This window comes from Oryzias latipes, chromosome 7, assembly GCF_053564925.1.
Source record: "Oryzias latipes strain Hd-rR chromosome 7, Olatipes_Hd-rR_3.1".
NCBI classification, from domain to species: Eukaryota; Metazoa; Chordata; class Actinopteri; order Beloniformes; family Adrianichthyidae; genus Oryzias; species Oryzias latipes.
Genome location: NC_136243.1, coordinates 8882858 through 8896912, shown reverse-complemented (window position 1 = coordinate 8896912; position 14055 = coordinate 8882858). Strand labels below are relative to the sequence as shown.

Below are 14055 nucleotides of genomic sequence, written 5' to 3'. Positions count from 1 at the left end.
CCACCATGACCAGTACCTAAGGACCTCTGCACTCAGACATGGTTTAGCAAATGCCACACAGCTTCAGGCCTGCTTACCAGATGTGAGGGGTACCAGGGTTTCCAGTCAAACCATTCACAACAACTCCACCTCTTTGACTTGAATGACAGATGACTGTTGCAGGTGACTCCACCGACACCAAGACACCGTGGTGAATGTTTGCAGTGGACAACAAGACCATGTGACCTGGACAATGCAGCAATGGTCTTCAGTGAACAGGATAGTTCACTGTTATTTTTGTGTCACCTCTCACAGAAATAATGGTCATCAGTGTTACTGGAGAGGCAAAAGTGAGCAATATGCCAAGGACCACATGGTCCCCCGGGTTTGATTTGGTAGAAGAGGTGCACCAGTCTGGGCTGGCATCACCAGTCAGCGTAAAACCAATTCAGTTATTGTAGATAGTCCAGTCACTGCATGTTCTTCCCTCAGAGACATCATATAACCCACAATCTTCCCCAAATTCCACCATTACACCCCCAACTTTCTGTTCATGGGTTATAATGCTCCACCACATGGTGCCAGAATTGTCACAGCTGGACTTCAAGACGTGGGAGAGCCTCATATGGTCTGACCAGTAATGTCACCTGACCTGAACCCCATAGAGCATGTCTTGGACCCGCTGAGGCAGAGTCTGGTTGATCATACCCCACACCCAAAGGAGCTGGCAGAACTGCATGAAGCATTTCTGGAAGAGTAGAATGCATTGCCTCAGAACAACATCATGAGACTACTGAGGAGCATGACATGTCACTGTCAAGCTGTCATTGCAGCAAATGGTGAAAATACCCACTATTGACATGCTCAACTTTTGGTTGGCATCTTTATTATTGTCTCTATTTTGGGGGTAATGAATATAAAACTAATAGAAAAATTATGTTTCTTCTCATTTATTTATTAGTAATACCAAAACTTTGTCATATTTCATTAAAACCCAGACAACAGAGGAAAAACACTCATGTAACTAACAATATCCCCAACTTATTGTGAATAGTTTATATAAGATGGATGAAACCATCTATCGGCCTTGACAACAGAGAGGTGTCCATGCAGCATTCTGTCCACAGTAATGTGGAGAAGTACAGCCTTAACTATGATCTGATCTTCCAAGCCTATCTTTGAGGTAAACCTGCCAGGCCTGCAAAGGCAGCATTTCTCTGGAATCTTATCCTTTCATTCACATCCCATTGAGATAGATATGGTTCACTTATTCTCTAGAAACAGTGCCTAAACCTCCAGGTGTCATTCGGATGAACTCTGCAAGTTAAGTAGTGAAAGAGTTGAACCAAATGCCTTTGACTCCCTGCAGGATAATTGGGTTAAAAAAAATCATGTTTCCTGTGGTTTCCTGCACTTATTCTAATTATCATTAAGGACTTATCTTATTAAGGACTTATTCTAAAAAATAGGTCACTTCCAACTGTGAGTTGTTTGAGGGTTCAATGTCAGATGGATTGAAATGTTATTTTGCACGGTATGCCATCTCAAGTTCCCATGTTTCCCTCTACAGAAAAACCAGCTAACTTAAATTTAACATTTCAGATAACAATTCTGACACAATACCCACCATTTTTCTTACTAGGGTACTGGATCTGGTCTTTTCCCGCTGCAGTGAAAGCTGGACTTCTCTGTGTGACAGCAGACTGTTCAGGTTGATGGATACAGGAAGTGAAAGGAAAGTTTTTACTGAACTATAACCAGAGCCTGCAAAGAAGCATCATCCTGAGTGACTGTAAGTATGAGTTTGTACGTGCTCATACATGACAAGGGTTTTAGAGCCAGTTCTGACTAAGCCTAGTGTCATTCCGTTGTCACTGTACAACAGTGGAATACCGCCAAGAATGCAAATCTTTGCTAGCCTCAAACTCATGGCAGTGCTGACTCATGTCAGCACTGCCTCCGGGCAGTGCTGACATGCCATATTCCAGTGGATCTGACCAGGTTTTTACGTGAAAACATGAACTTTACAAATACTTTCTGACAACAGTTCTGTCACAATCTTAGCAAACCATCAGCTCTCGCTGCTGTTGTTTGCAACCAAGTCTTTTTTGGTTCATAGCTTCAGACAGCTGTTCTGACCTGGCCGTCTTCTGTAACCAAACACAGGAAGGATTAACATACTGCTAACCATCATCTGTACCTAGATGAGGGTCAGCTAAAGCAGGGCAACAATGTTATCTATTTTTATCTCTCACCTTTAAAGACTGATGTCCATTAAGGGGGAAATGTACACACAGTGGTGTAAAAATGTGTAAGACTTTTTTCAAACATTTCTTAAAGGAATGCATTTAGATGATAGGATTTTTGGATTAAAGATGCTATCATGCAGGTTACCTGTTTTAGATTTCTCTTTATTATTGACTCTACTCCATTATAGGAAAACTTGGCTGAACTTAGCCTCACACTTTCATGTATCTGACATCTCTCTCTTGACAACGCAATTTTCTATCTTCCTTTGATACCGCAGATGCTTCTACAGACCAGAGCTGTGAGTGCGTGAGAGTGAAACCCACCTGCTGCCTCTGGTGTCGTACTGTTTCATGTTTTTGATGAAGTGGATCTTCTTCGCTTGTCGGGGTCTGGGGGATCCGCCGGAAAGGTTTCGGGTTCTGGAGACAGGCAGAGATAGTTTTTTTTCAGTCAAAACAAGTTTCAAACGAGACTGGATATAGACAAAAGTAAGCTCCATGCAGAAAGCAAAGATCATCACAACAGTGTTTCCTTTTAAGACTTCTGAATATGTAGTGAAACCCTAAAATTAAATTGCACCAACAGGCACATATTTCAAAGATTTGCCACTGTTCTGTGTTATAAGACACTAAGATGAATTGTGCCTAATGCCGTATGTGCTGTCCGCTTTTGAAAAATGTGAGTATAAAGGGGAAAAAACAAAACCTTTTCCTATTTTAATAATTTTTCCAATACCCAAAATCCTAAATAAAGTACTTTTTTAACAGTAACCAACATGCTTTACAGACTTAAACACAGAATGCCATCCCAACCCCCCACACCCAACACAATAAAATATAAAATGACAGACTGTCATCTATTTTGCTGCAGGTCTTCTTGTGCATAACATCTACCAAAAGGTACCAGCACTCCATTAAAAAAGGCTACTTGTTTGGAAAATCCTCAAAGATTCCCTTTTGATTTATGAAGAAACCAAAGCCTCAGATGAAGCAACTGTATCTCAACTGCACTCTATTAGTTTTGACAATGAAGCTGTTAGGAGTCGAGTGGAGCCGATGTCAAGAAGGATAAAATTAAAAACCGGATCCAATGGTTTTTTTTTTTTTTTTTTTTTGCTTCAGTAAATCTAGATTTCTAAAACCTACTTTAGCAAAGGCTCACAGACCTAGAACCTTAATAACGCTGCTGAAAACAGCTGAGTCATTTCTCGGTGAGTTGAACGTAGATTTATCTTTCAAATGTCTCGTTTGCATATTGTGACGCCATATCTGGCTTTCCGCGTGTGCATGTGTGAGTCTGTGCGCTGAAGGTCGGGGTCGTGTGGACATCAAGGATTTAAAACAACAGCTCCCACAATGAAGACGAGCCAGGAGCTGAGCTCAATGTCGCAGCAGCCGTTACGTAACAAACTGACATCAGCGTTTGTGGCGCTCTCACACTGAGCGCCAGTTGACATGAAGACTGCATGGTAATGCCCAGACATTCAAATATCTAGGCCACATTTACTCTACATTACGTGTCTTCATTGGAGTTTTTCTTCTGTGCTAAGAGAGCACATTTATATTAAAATAAGCATGCACTTATGTGGGGCAGATTGAGAACTTTAATGTTGCTTTATGCTGCCAGTGGAAGAAAAAAACTAAAAAGTCAATGATGTCATCGTCCAGTAATCTCTTGATGGAATTTAGGTTTAAAAGGGGGCATAGTTGGAATTAGTGTTCGTTTTTACACAACAAAATACATTTAATGACACAGTATTGGAAAAATCAAGTGACTTTTAATTCTGGGTCACTGTATCAATGCTATAGAAACAGGGATAAACTAACAGTACTGCATGTGTGGCACTTCAACAAAGACTGCCAAACACAAAGGAAGTATGAAGAACATTTGCAAGACTTTTTAGACTAAAATGAATTAATTATGAACAGAAAACTGTTACATAAGTTGTATATATTGAAAAAAAGCTGCAGAGTGTTGGAATAATACACCAAAAGGCAGCATCTAAGACACATCATGAAAGACTTTGGTCTAAAAGTACCTGCTCTTTTCCTGCTAGTGCTTAAACTAAAATACAAAATAACTACAAAAAATTCTAATACAAGCCCTTGGAGGGGCGCAATGCGGGCACACAACCTTAAACACAGGCGCACACACAAACATACAAACTCACACTCCCAAACACACACAGCATCTGTTACTGTTTTTCTGTGGCTGGTTTACTGATTCTGCACCGCATGGACTTTAAATCACTATTATCAACGCCTGACTCACTAGTGTGTGTTTGAGATAAACTGTTGGGGTTTGGGGTGTGTGTTTGTGTGTCATGCAGCAGGAGTACCTTTGTAATCAGATGTGTTTTCTTCAGGCACACAGTGTTTGAGTGAAATGGTAAAATCGTTTCTAATGGCAGAGATCTTATCAGAAAACCCTTTTTTTTTTCTTTCTTTACAAATCCTCTGAACTTCTAAAGGAAATGCCATCTCCATGACAGGACATTTAGGTATCCCTGCACATGTTAAGGGTTAGGAACATCAACAATGTGAGGTGCTAATGTTATTTTAAGTCTAGTGATTACAGGCACAGAAACGAGGGTTACTTTCTTATTTAAAAAAACACATTTTGTGAGCTGCTACAGTGAGCTGTTCTGCAGATATTCTTTATCCTGTTTAGGATAAAGATTATCATTCATTAACACATCAACATTTGACTGGCAGAAGCAGAATGGTGGTTTTTGTTTTTAAAAAAAAAGCAAACCTCCTCAGCACTCATGCTGTGTTTTTTTTTCTTCCTCCCAGTAAGCCAAGACTGAGAAAAACACAACAACACGTCAACACAAAAGTATTGCTTTGAGATATACTGTGGGATCAAGTGGTCCCTTTTTTAAAGTGGAATCTACACACAAACACAACAAATAAGCAATATTTAAAAAAAAAACAAAAAAACAATCAGGGCTAAGGAGAACTTGTACTGTTCCTGCATTATTTTTTATACGTAAATGAATAAAAAACATGACTTCAGAAAAACTTATGCAATCATTTTATTAATTATTTAGGGTTTATTTTCCTACAGCCTAAAAAGATTCTTCACGAGTGGAAAACACAAGACTCAGTTTCCATTAAGCAGCAACTTTCACTCTAAGGTCAGACCGAGTGGTGCTCAGGGTTGGAAAAATCTCTCAGGCAGCACAAAATTGATCAAAGATGGCAAAAACTCCATCAAAGCAGTTTAAAGACTGAACAACTACAGTTTGTTTGGAAGACACGCAAAAGAGAACAGTGGAAAGATCAATGACGTACTTTGAAGGAAATCTGACTTCTGAAAAAAGTTCCATAGAGGGAAGAACCCCCTCCAGTTTCCTCTCACAGTCCAAAAACATGCTTCATGTTCAACCTGGACTCTAAAAGTGCCCCTTTATGTGTCTTTGTCACATGCAGATGGGCTGACCCATACAAGCGCTGCAGGTTTTTGGGTTGTCCGCCCCCATGGAAGACGTAAACAGGTGCGACCAACTCAAAGTTCCACTTTTATAATAATAATAATGAATTTTATTTATGTGGCGCCTTTCTAGACACCCAAGGTCGCCTTACAGATAGAAAACAATAAAATACTTCTTTTGATGTATTTTCAAAGTCTTCAAAGTGGTCTTTTTTTTATAATTATGCTGTTTTTAGCAAAAAAAAAAAAAAAAGCAGGAGCTCTAAAGTAACTTGCCACGGAGATGTGGGCAGGACTATTAATGTGAAAGTAATCCTCCACTGATATCCCATCATCCCTTTGCTTACACACTCTCCCGAGAGCTAACAGCGCCTCACAACCCCAAGTTAACAATACTGGTGCAACAAAATGGCGAAAAATATTGGAAGGAAAACGAAAACGTACATGAAACAAAAAACGTCTATTTGTCTGCAGGTGGATGGATCAGAATGGAGCGGAGGAGGGAGATTTTGGCCGCCTCATTTCAGTTTCTACGCACAACTGAGAGCTTTTCCAAATGGGATTTTTTCATATACCGTATGCATGAGAAAACAAAACAAGCACAAGTAAAAAACACCAAAAGCACTATTTTAATTGGAGTGGGCCTTAAATGGATGTCATAAAAATGGAACTGTCGTGCGTGTGGTAGGTGTATTTTAGGTATAAAGTATTTGTAGGGATAATGTAACTTACTTACTCTCACTTGATGTAAGGGTAATGTTGCTGTACTTTTGTCAATAGTGAAATGCGCGCACTGACTCCTTATTGATCGCACACAAATGCTGCACAGTGTGCAGGTGATATGCCAGGTCCCATAGGATGCACAGACAAACTATGTTCTGATTGTCTAATGTCCTCAATTCATTTATCACTTGAAAAGCATTTAGGCAACTTGCTCAAAATTTTAAGGGGTAAGAAAAAGAAAAATCTCTTCCTCCGTGCCTCAATCTCACCTACTTCCCCCTTACTTACCCTTATTTGATATTTCTTGTGAGCCACCAACCCCATACCGGTTCGCCCATTTTTCGCCTGCAAACAGCCTGTATCCACCCATAAGAGCAGTTGTGACCATTGACAGTAAAAGAGAATTGGAATGGGCAAAGCTCCCCCCTTGCGTTCCAAATAGTAAGTACCTGCTGGTTCCAAAAGGCCAAATTCCTTAAACTTCTACAGAGAAATAGACAGCTACTACTCAGTTATTATATTTGTCACACAATTCTTATCCTCAAGAGCGTGACTGGCATTCATTTTGGTACTTCGCCACACAAGATGTTGCACCATCACAGCAGGCAGTCCACCTTGTCAGCTTTAACCCTTCCCATTAGTCTGAGGTTTCTGTGGTCAAACCTGTTCACATTTGATGATGGTAAACACGTAGGAGACAGCTGACCCCTACGCTCTCTCAGACTTTCTAAATCTGTCCCAGTATCTGAACTGCAGATCTGCAGTCTCATTACCAAAACAGTCTGACCAGCATCCCATGTCCATGAGAACCAGCCGGCTTCCTTTCTCTGGGATGTGGTGGAAACTTCCCATCTGTGGGAATGGAAAATCCAGTGTGACAACTCCCTCGGTGCTCAACATGATGATGATGATGACTGATGAAGACATTTTGGCCTAAAAGTTGACCTATATTCCAAAAGTAAATAAGCTTTGCAGTAAAAATGCTTATATTTGTTTGTATTAATACGTTACTCTGACTGGCCCGTCATCTCATGCATTGGCAGAAACATATTCTTGAGTTGTGACCCAGAGTTGAGTCTCATTTAGGTTCCACAGCAGGCCTTGAGACTCGTCTTGGGACTCAACATCAAAGGACTATTTCCTCATAGTCATGTTAATTTTGTGGTTGCACTAAATACACATTATTCTGTCCCCACTGGATGTTTTAAAGTCCCTGGGAAACCAACAATTTAAACTACAACACAGAAGACTTTACATTTGACTTGATAAAACGTCTGAATATTTCTGCGTTTTATTTTATGCTTTAGCTACCAAAAGGGGGAAAAGAGACACATGAAATTAAGGTTTAGACATGTGGTTGGAAAGGGTGGAGGGCTTTTACATTCATGGGTCGTGAGCAAGAATATGACTTGTTAAGTTTAAAAACTACAACGTGCCTCTCAGCCTTTATTAAGTATCATCCTGTAGGCACAAAAATAATCTATTGTAAGTGGAAAAGCACTTGTAGATTTCCTGCTAAATATGAATAACTGATGGAGCCTCAAAGGAAACAGGGACTGTGGCAGTTAGAGCTCAGATGTGTTGATGGATCCGTCTGAGCTACATCCTGACATTTTATTTCGTTTGACTCAACTGCAGCAGAGAGACTATAAATAACTGTTACAACTTAAAATAAACCACAGCAAAAACAATCCTTTAAGGGAAAAGAAAAGATCCTTTAAATGATTATCGGCTATTTGTAGCCACATTTGACATAAATTGAAATTAATTTCTCTATCTTAACGTCATGCTTGTCTGCTGAGTTTCATTGCTTCCCCAAGGTTTTCTCACATAAATCAAGCTTTACTGTTGCTCAACTAAAGTTCTGGGCTATGTTTTCCAAAAATAAAACCGGCACTTTAATCCAAATGTTTGTTTTGTTGGTCACCAGGACAATAGCCTGTCACAGGGTCCTAATTTTTCTACTTTTATCTGCATGCTTTTATACTTTTTGACCTATTGTTTAGAAATCTGGGGGCATAGTTACAAGTCAAATACAAAACCTATTTTTATTCTGCAAAAAAAGCAATTACAATTGTAAATCACTCTTCATAAAATCAATCCACAAAACAAATATTTCCTAATTTAAGGGCAATTAAATTTTTGATTTAGTTGATCTTAGTACTGGAATTTTTATGTTTAAAGTTAAAAAACAATGTGTGCCTGCCAAAATACTGAGTTTGTTCGAAATAAAAGTTAAAAATTATGATTTTCGAGGTAAAGATATGTTTAAAAAGAAAGTGGTCAGAACTAATGCATTAAGGAATAGTATTTTTGTTTAGGGGGTCAACATGTGGAATTTATTATCCAAATGCAAAATCCATACTTCACTTTAAGAAAATGCGCTTTGAGATTTTATCTAAAATGTAAAGCGCATTCTAAATAAAATTTATTATTATTATTATTAAAATGCATAAAGTTAAAATGTTTGAAAAATACCTTCTGGACTGAGAGACTCTGGTGGTTGTGAGGTCATTATGAGAAGTGTTTGTTTTTTTTTCTTTGTTTTTTTTCTCTTCTTTTTTCTTTTCTGATTTAAGGTTCTAACAATTTGTAGGTAGATGTGATGTTTGTATTCAGGGTTGGGGAAATAAGCCTTGGCTTCACCCAACACCTTTTTCGGTTAATTTTGTTCAATGTTTATGTTGTTGTTTTTAAGTTTGTTTCTTTAACATAACCGAAATAAATGTTTCTATCAACTTTGTATAATCCATTAAGCAAATGTCAAGTTCAAGACAACAGAGAGAAAAGCCAGAAAAAAACCCAAGGAAAAAAACATTTAATTTAATTTTCTTCTTGCATCAGGGCTTTTGGAATCACTATGTAAATTATACAATTTTCCACATGGTTTAGTCATTATGTCATTTACCTAGTTTATCTGAACACAAAACAAAACAAAAATCTACAGAGCTGACATTTAATGAAAATATGAAACACTCTGTTCTTCAAAAATGCATTTTGAAAAGCAACAGAGGTGGAACGGAAAAACAACAAACATGTCTGCTGTCCCCAACTCTTCATTTTCTAATCAGAATGGATTTGGGGTTCATGTTTTTGTATTTAGAATAAGCCAAATGCTTTATTAAATAAACAAGCCATGTAATTCTGCATCAAATACATCAATGTATCTAAAATAGAAAAATTGCTCTGACCTTTTTTTTCTATTGAAGGATTCAATTTGTTAGTAAAAGTGTAATTTCTTGATTATAACATAGTTGAACAGGGATGGGATTATATACGTTTGCTTCCTTCCACTCCCTTTCAAGCAATATTTAATTTAGTGTTTAATTATCCTTAGTTTGATACATCATTGTCTTAATGTATAACTGATGACTGTAATGTTTTTGAGCAATATTCTTATTTGATTGCTTGAAATAAACTATTTTAAATCAAATTTAAAAAATTGTGCCGCTGCACACCATTTAATCTGTCCTGAAGCAAAATGGCAAAGGCAAATAAAGTTGAAGAAAATGTCCATTTTTGGTGTGTTTATCTTTTTTATCTAAGGGTGTGAACCGCTGACCACACAGAAGTCTTGCGCCATCAGTTACAGCTCTATAGAGGAAATTTGAGATCATCCAGGAAGTCTAAAAAAGAGGCTTTACTCTTTGTATGTCCTCCACTTGTCATGACTTTCAGTTCATCTTTTCATTTGACATTTGCAAGTGTTTTTTTTTGAAGCACTATCATTCTATGGTAAAAACAGGAATGTAGATTCTTGGCCTTACTGTAGAGTAATACTTTCGGGGGATGATCGGTACAGGTGATGAGGGTTTTTGGGTTGTCCGGGCCCATGAAGGGTTGTAGAAAACTACAGCCGCATCCTAAAGTGAGCAAGGCTGTGTCCTGCAGTTTCCTTGAGGCTTGCTTGACCAGCTTAAGGGACGTCGTGAAAATGGTAGGTACAATTGTCGTGCGAGTGTTTAGTGTACCGTGAAGTATTTTTAAGGATAATTAAGTTGTTGGGCCAAATCCGAATTCTTCCCCTATCCCTCCGACTTCTCCCTACCCTACAATTGTAGGGGCATTTGGAGGGTCAGGACTGTCCAAAATAGTTTTTTGAATAAGAAACCCTGGCGGCGGAGGGCTCCGTTTCCCTAAGCAATCCACGTTGCGCTGTGCCGCAGATGAAAAACGCTTTTCTTCCCCTGGGTGTGCTCTGAAGCACAGACGTTTACATGTAAATGTAAGTAACAACTTCTTGTTTTAGCATGAATTTTTAAAGTTTTAAAACTGTAGCTGGCTGCTACTCCCCAACAGGGATGATGAAAATTGATGACGTCATCGAGTGGTAGTGACGTCTGAATTAGAAGACACTATTTTTCTATAACTCTGCATCTGGAGGGCTAAATGTAAGGGTGGGGAGAAGCCGTAAGAGTAGGGGAAGAATTCAGATGCAACCATAATGTTCAGCATTTATGATGTTAGGTGCATGTAGCGGCCCCTTGCTAACCCAGCACAAATCCAGAGCTCACAGGATGTGCAGGTGATCTGCAAGCGCCTATAGGAAGTCCGTAGAACACCCACACAAAATACAATCTGATTGTCTAATTTCCTCATTTCTAGCAGTCAGGCTGCAGGCAAGGAGAGACAAAATATTTTTTCTTGAATAGCACTATAGGCCTCTTCCTTGAGTTATAAGCAGGGTTGGGTCAGCGGAGATTGAAAAAAATCCATCTCACCTACGTGACCTTTACTAACCCTTGCTAGTTTTATAAGTGTTGAATATGACCTCTCGCCAGCAGCATCCTTAGCACACAAATGTATGCAACTTAATCACAGGCAGACCATCAAGCACAGATTACATCTTCTGCATCTTCTAACTGGCACGCAGATGCACAGAGTGCACAGCGGCAGTCTGTCCATATGTGACACTGACGGACACAGAATTTGCCTGAGTCTGCTGGCCTTCTGTGTCTGTGCCAACAATAGATTATCCCAGCTTCTCCTTTGACAGGGCCAAAACAACAACAGAAGGCTTTGTTTCTTCCTTCACTGTACTTTCACATTTCCTTATTAAAATTTTCAAGTTTGTATTTTTGGGTTCATGGTTTCATTTCTTCCAGAGGGGAACTCCAGACAGTTTAAATTGAAAGCGTGTGTTTAAAGTCTGTTGCAAATCCTGCATGAAAAGCAGCTAAAGAATCCTTTGAAGGTAAGCGTAGTCTTGTACTGTGATAGGTCACTGGTCTTTCCTTCACCACGATCCTTTACACACGTCTGTTTTACACATGTCTCCTAAAGGAAACTGTCTTAACAAAGCTTACCATGAAAACAAAAACAAAAACGAACAAACCCCAGAAATTTGTTACATTTTGTTTACAGACCTCATCTATAAAAACGATCTGACTGAATACCTTGACTCTAATGATAGTGGTATCAGAATTACTACTGCTAATTTTTAAAACACTGTTGTCATTTATTTCAAGATAAATTTAAATGATAGTAGTTTGTTATTAACTGGTGCTTTTTTATTTAAATAATGAGTCCCTTTTGCTATTTATGAGTCTATTTTTGTTTTTGATGGATACTTTGTGCTGAAACATTACTTCACCATCCATTTCTACTGATGCTCAGGCCTCACATATTGGAGTCACTTCATGGGGTCACCTGATTAGTGTATATCTAAAATAACAGATTTGATAATGGAGCCATTCTGTTGTATGCAAATAGACCGAATGAAAGCGAAGCAGCATATCTCCAAAGCCTGATGTAATTGAACACAATCAGCTGCAGGGAAACAGAATGTGCTTTTATCAGCCTGATGGCGACTCTGTTTAAAAAGGACATTGTAGAACAAACTGAGAGGGCTTATAGGATAGAGCATGTCTGGGGGAGGAGTACTAAAACTTTGATGTGCACACACTTATCTAACAGAAGGAGGACATTTAGAGCTGTTCAGAATGATCCTGCTAGACTAAATAAATAAAAATCTCCAAGACGCCCAGTTGAGCTCCTTGAGATACTCCGGGAGCCTTGGTATGACTAAAAGGAGAATGCTGATATATTTGACACATTTTGGTTTGGTTGGTTTTTTTATATGATGCTTTCAGGGGACATCAAAGACTGAGGTGGACCAAACGACTTAGAAAATTAATAGCTGCTCCCTATAGGACAGGTTTGCCCAAAGCAATCTCCAAGCATGAAGGACAAGAAGCACAAAAGCAGTTTTACTAGTACTCACACTTTCCTAAGCATTTCTACTTCCTCCCTACACCACATTTAACATTTTCTACTTTTTTGTGTTGTGTTATGCTGCTGTTAATGTGCTGGGTTAAATTAATTTGGGTTCTTGGGTCGTTATGTTTTAAGTATATTTTTGTTCCACAAAAACTTTTTTCAGCATTGTATTATAGATGTACAATATCCATTAGACATCAGCAGTGATGTTTTTCATATTTTCTTATCTTTTTAACTATTCTTTGTTTTCAGTGTAATCTGACATGTAGGTGACACAATCCACAGTAATTATTACTTTAATTCCATGGCGGCAACCTTTAGTCTCTTCTTCCCACTTTTACAGGCTAATTGTAGTGCAGCTTTGGATTTCGGGCGAGGGAAGTCTGGGCATCTCTGCTTAGACTGCTGCCCCCGCGACCCGGTCCCAGATAATCGGAGGAAGATGGATGGATGGATGGACTTTGGATTTCAATCAGTAATCACCATTCTGCTCAGGACCAACCCTTCCCCAGGGCTGAGCCCCCTGTTCTTCTTGTGTATATCAGGCCGCACTTCATCACACACCTCCAGTGCAATCTTCAAATTCGCTGATGACAGCACTGTGGTGGGCCTAATCTCAATTGGCGATGAGACGGCATAAAGGGAAGAGATCAGCATCCTGGCCAGGTGGTGATTGGGTAACAACCTGTCTCTAAATTTCGTCTTGGACTTTAGGAGATATGGCCACACACAGACACCCCTCTACTAATTAAGGGAGAACAGGTGGACTGTCTGTCCTCATCAGGTTACTGGTCACCACCATTTCTGCTGACCTGTCCAGTTCAGTGAACATCACAGCCACGGGGAAGAAGGCTCAGCAGCAGCTGCCCTTGCTCCAGATCCTGAGGAGGTATAACCTGGACCACAGGCTGCTGGTAAACTTCTACAGCTGCTTTGTGGAGAGTACCCTCACCTACTTCCCACTCTCCATGGCACTGTACAAAAGGGCTGTGCAGAGGGTCATCAACACAGCCCAGACTATTATTGGCTGACCTCTGCCCCACCTCAAGACCATATCAAGATCTTGCTGCCAAAAAAGGACTAAAGCAATCCTCAACGATCCAACCCTACCCCGACCACCACCTGTTTGACCTGACACCTTCAGAACACCACTAAGGGTCAATCTAGTCACACTCCACCACACTCACAAACAACTTTTTCTCCTGGGCCATACGAATGCTAAACAGCTTTGATCTCTTTGTATTTTGGACAAAAACTGAACACATAACTCTACCCTACACTTTAACCATATTTATTATTGTGTTTCCTGTACTTTTTTTCCATTGCCTTATGGCTTGAACTGTTTACTGTTGTTATTATTTTTATTAATTAATATTTTGTATTATTTTATATTTTTACTTACTATTGCCCTGTGCACTGCTGCTGTTGAACCACCCACAAATTAACTGC

General features: G+C 39.3%; 1 protein-coding gene across 1 annotated transcript in view; it reads right to left on the bottom strand.

Annotated features, from left to right (window-relative positions):
- The window catches only part of cables2b (Cdk5 and Abl enzyme substrate 2b), a 51007-nt gene that overhangs the window by 21368 nt on the left and 15584 nt on the right, over nt 1-14055 (bottom strand). The window contains exon 2 of the mRNA XM_011477655.4: nt 2553-2648. Coding sequence (XP_011475957.2) covers nt 2553-2648 — 96 coding nt within the window. The remainder of the gene's footprint in view (nt 1-2552; nt 2649-14055) is intronic.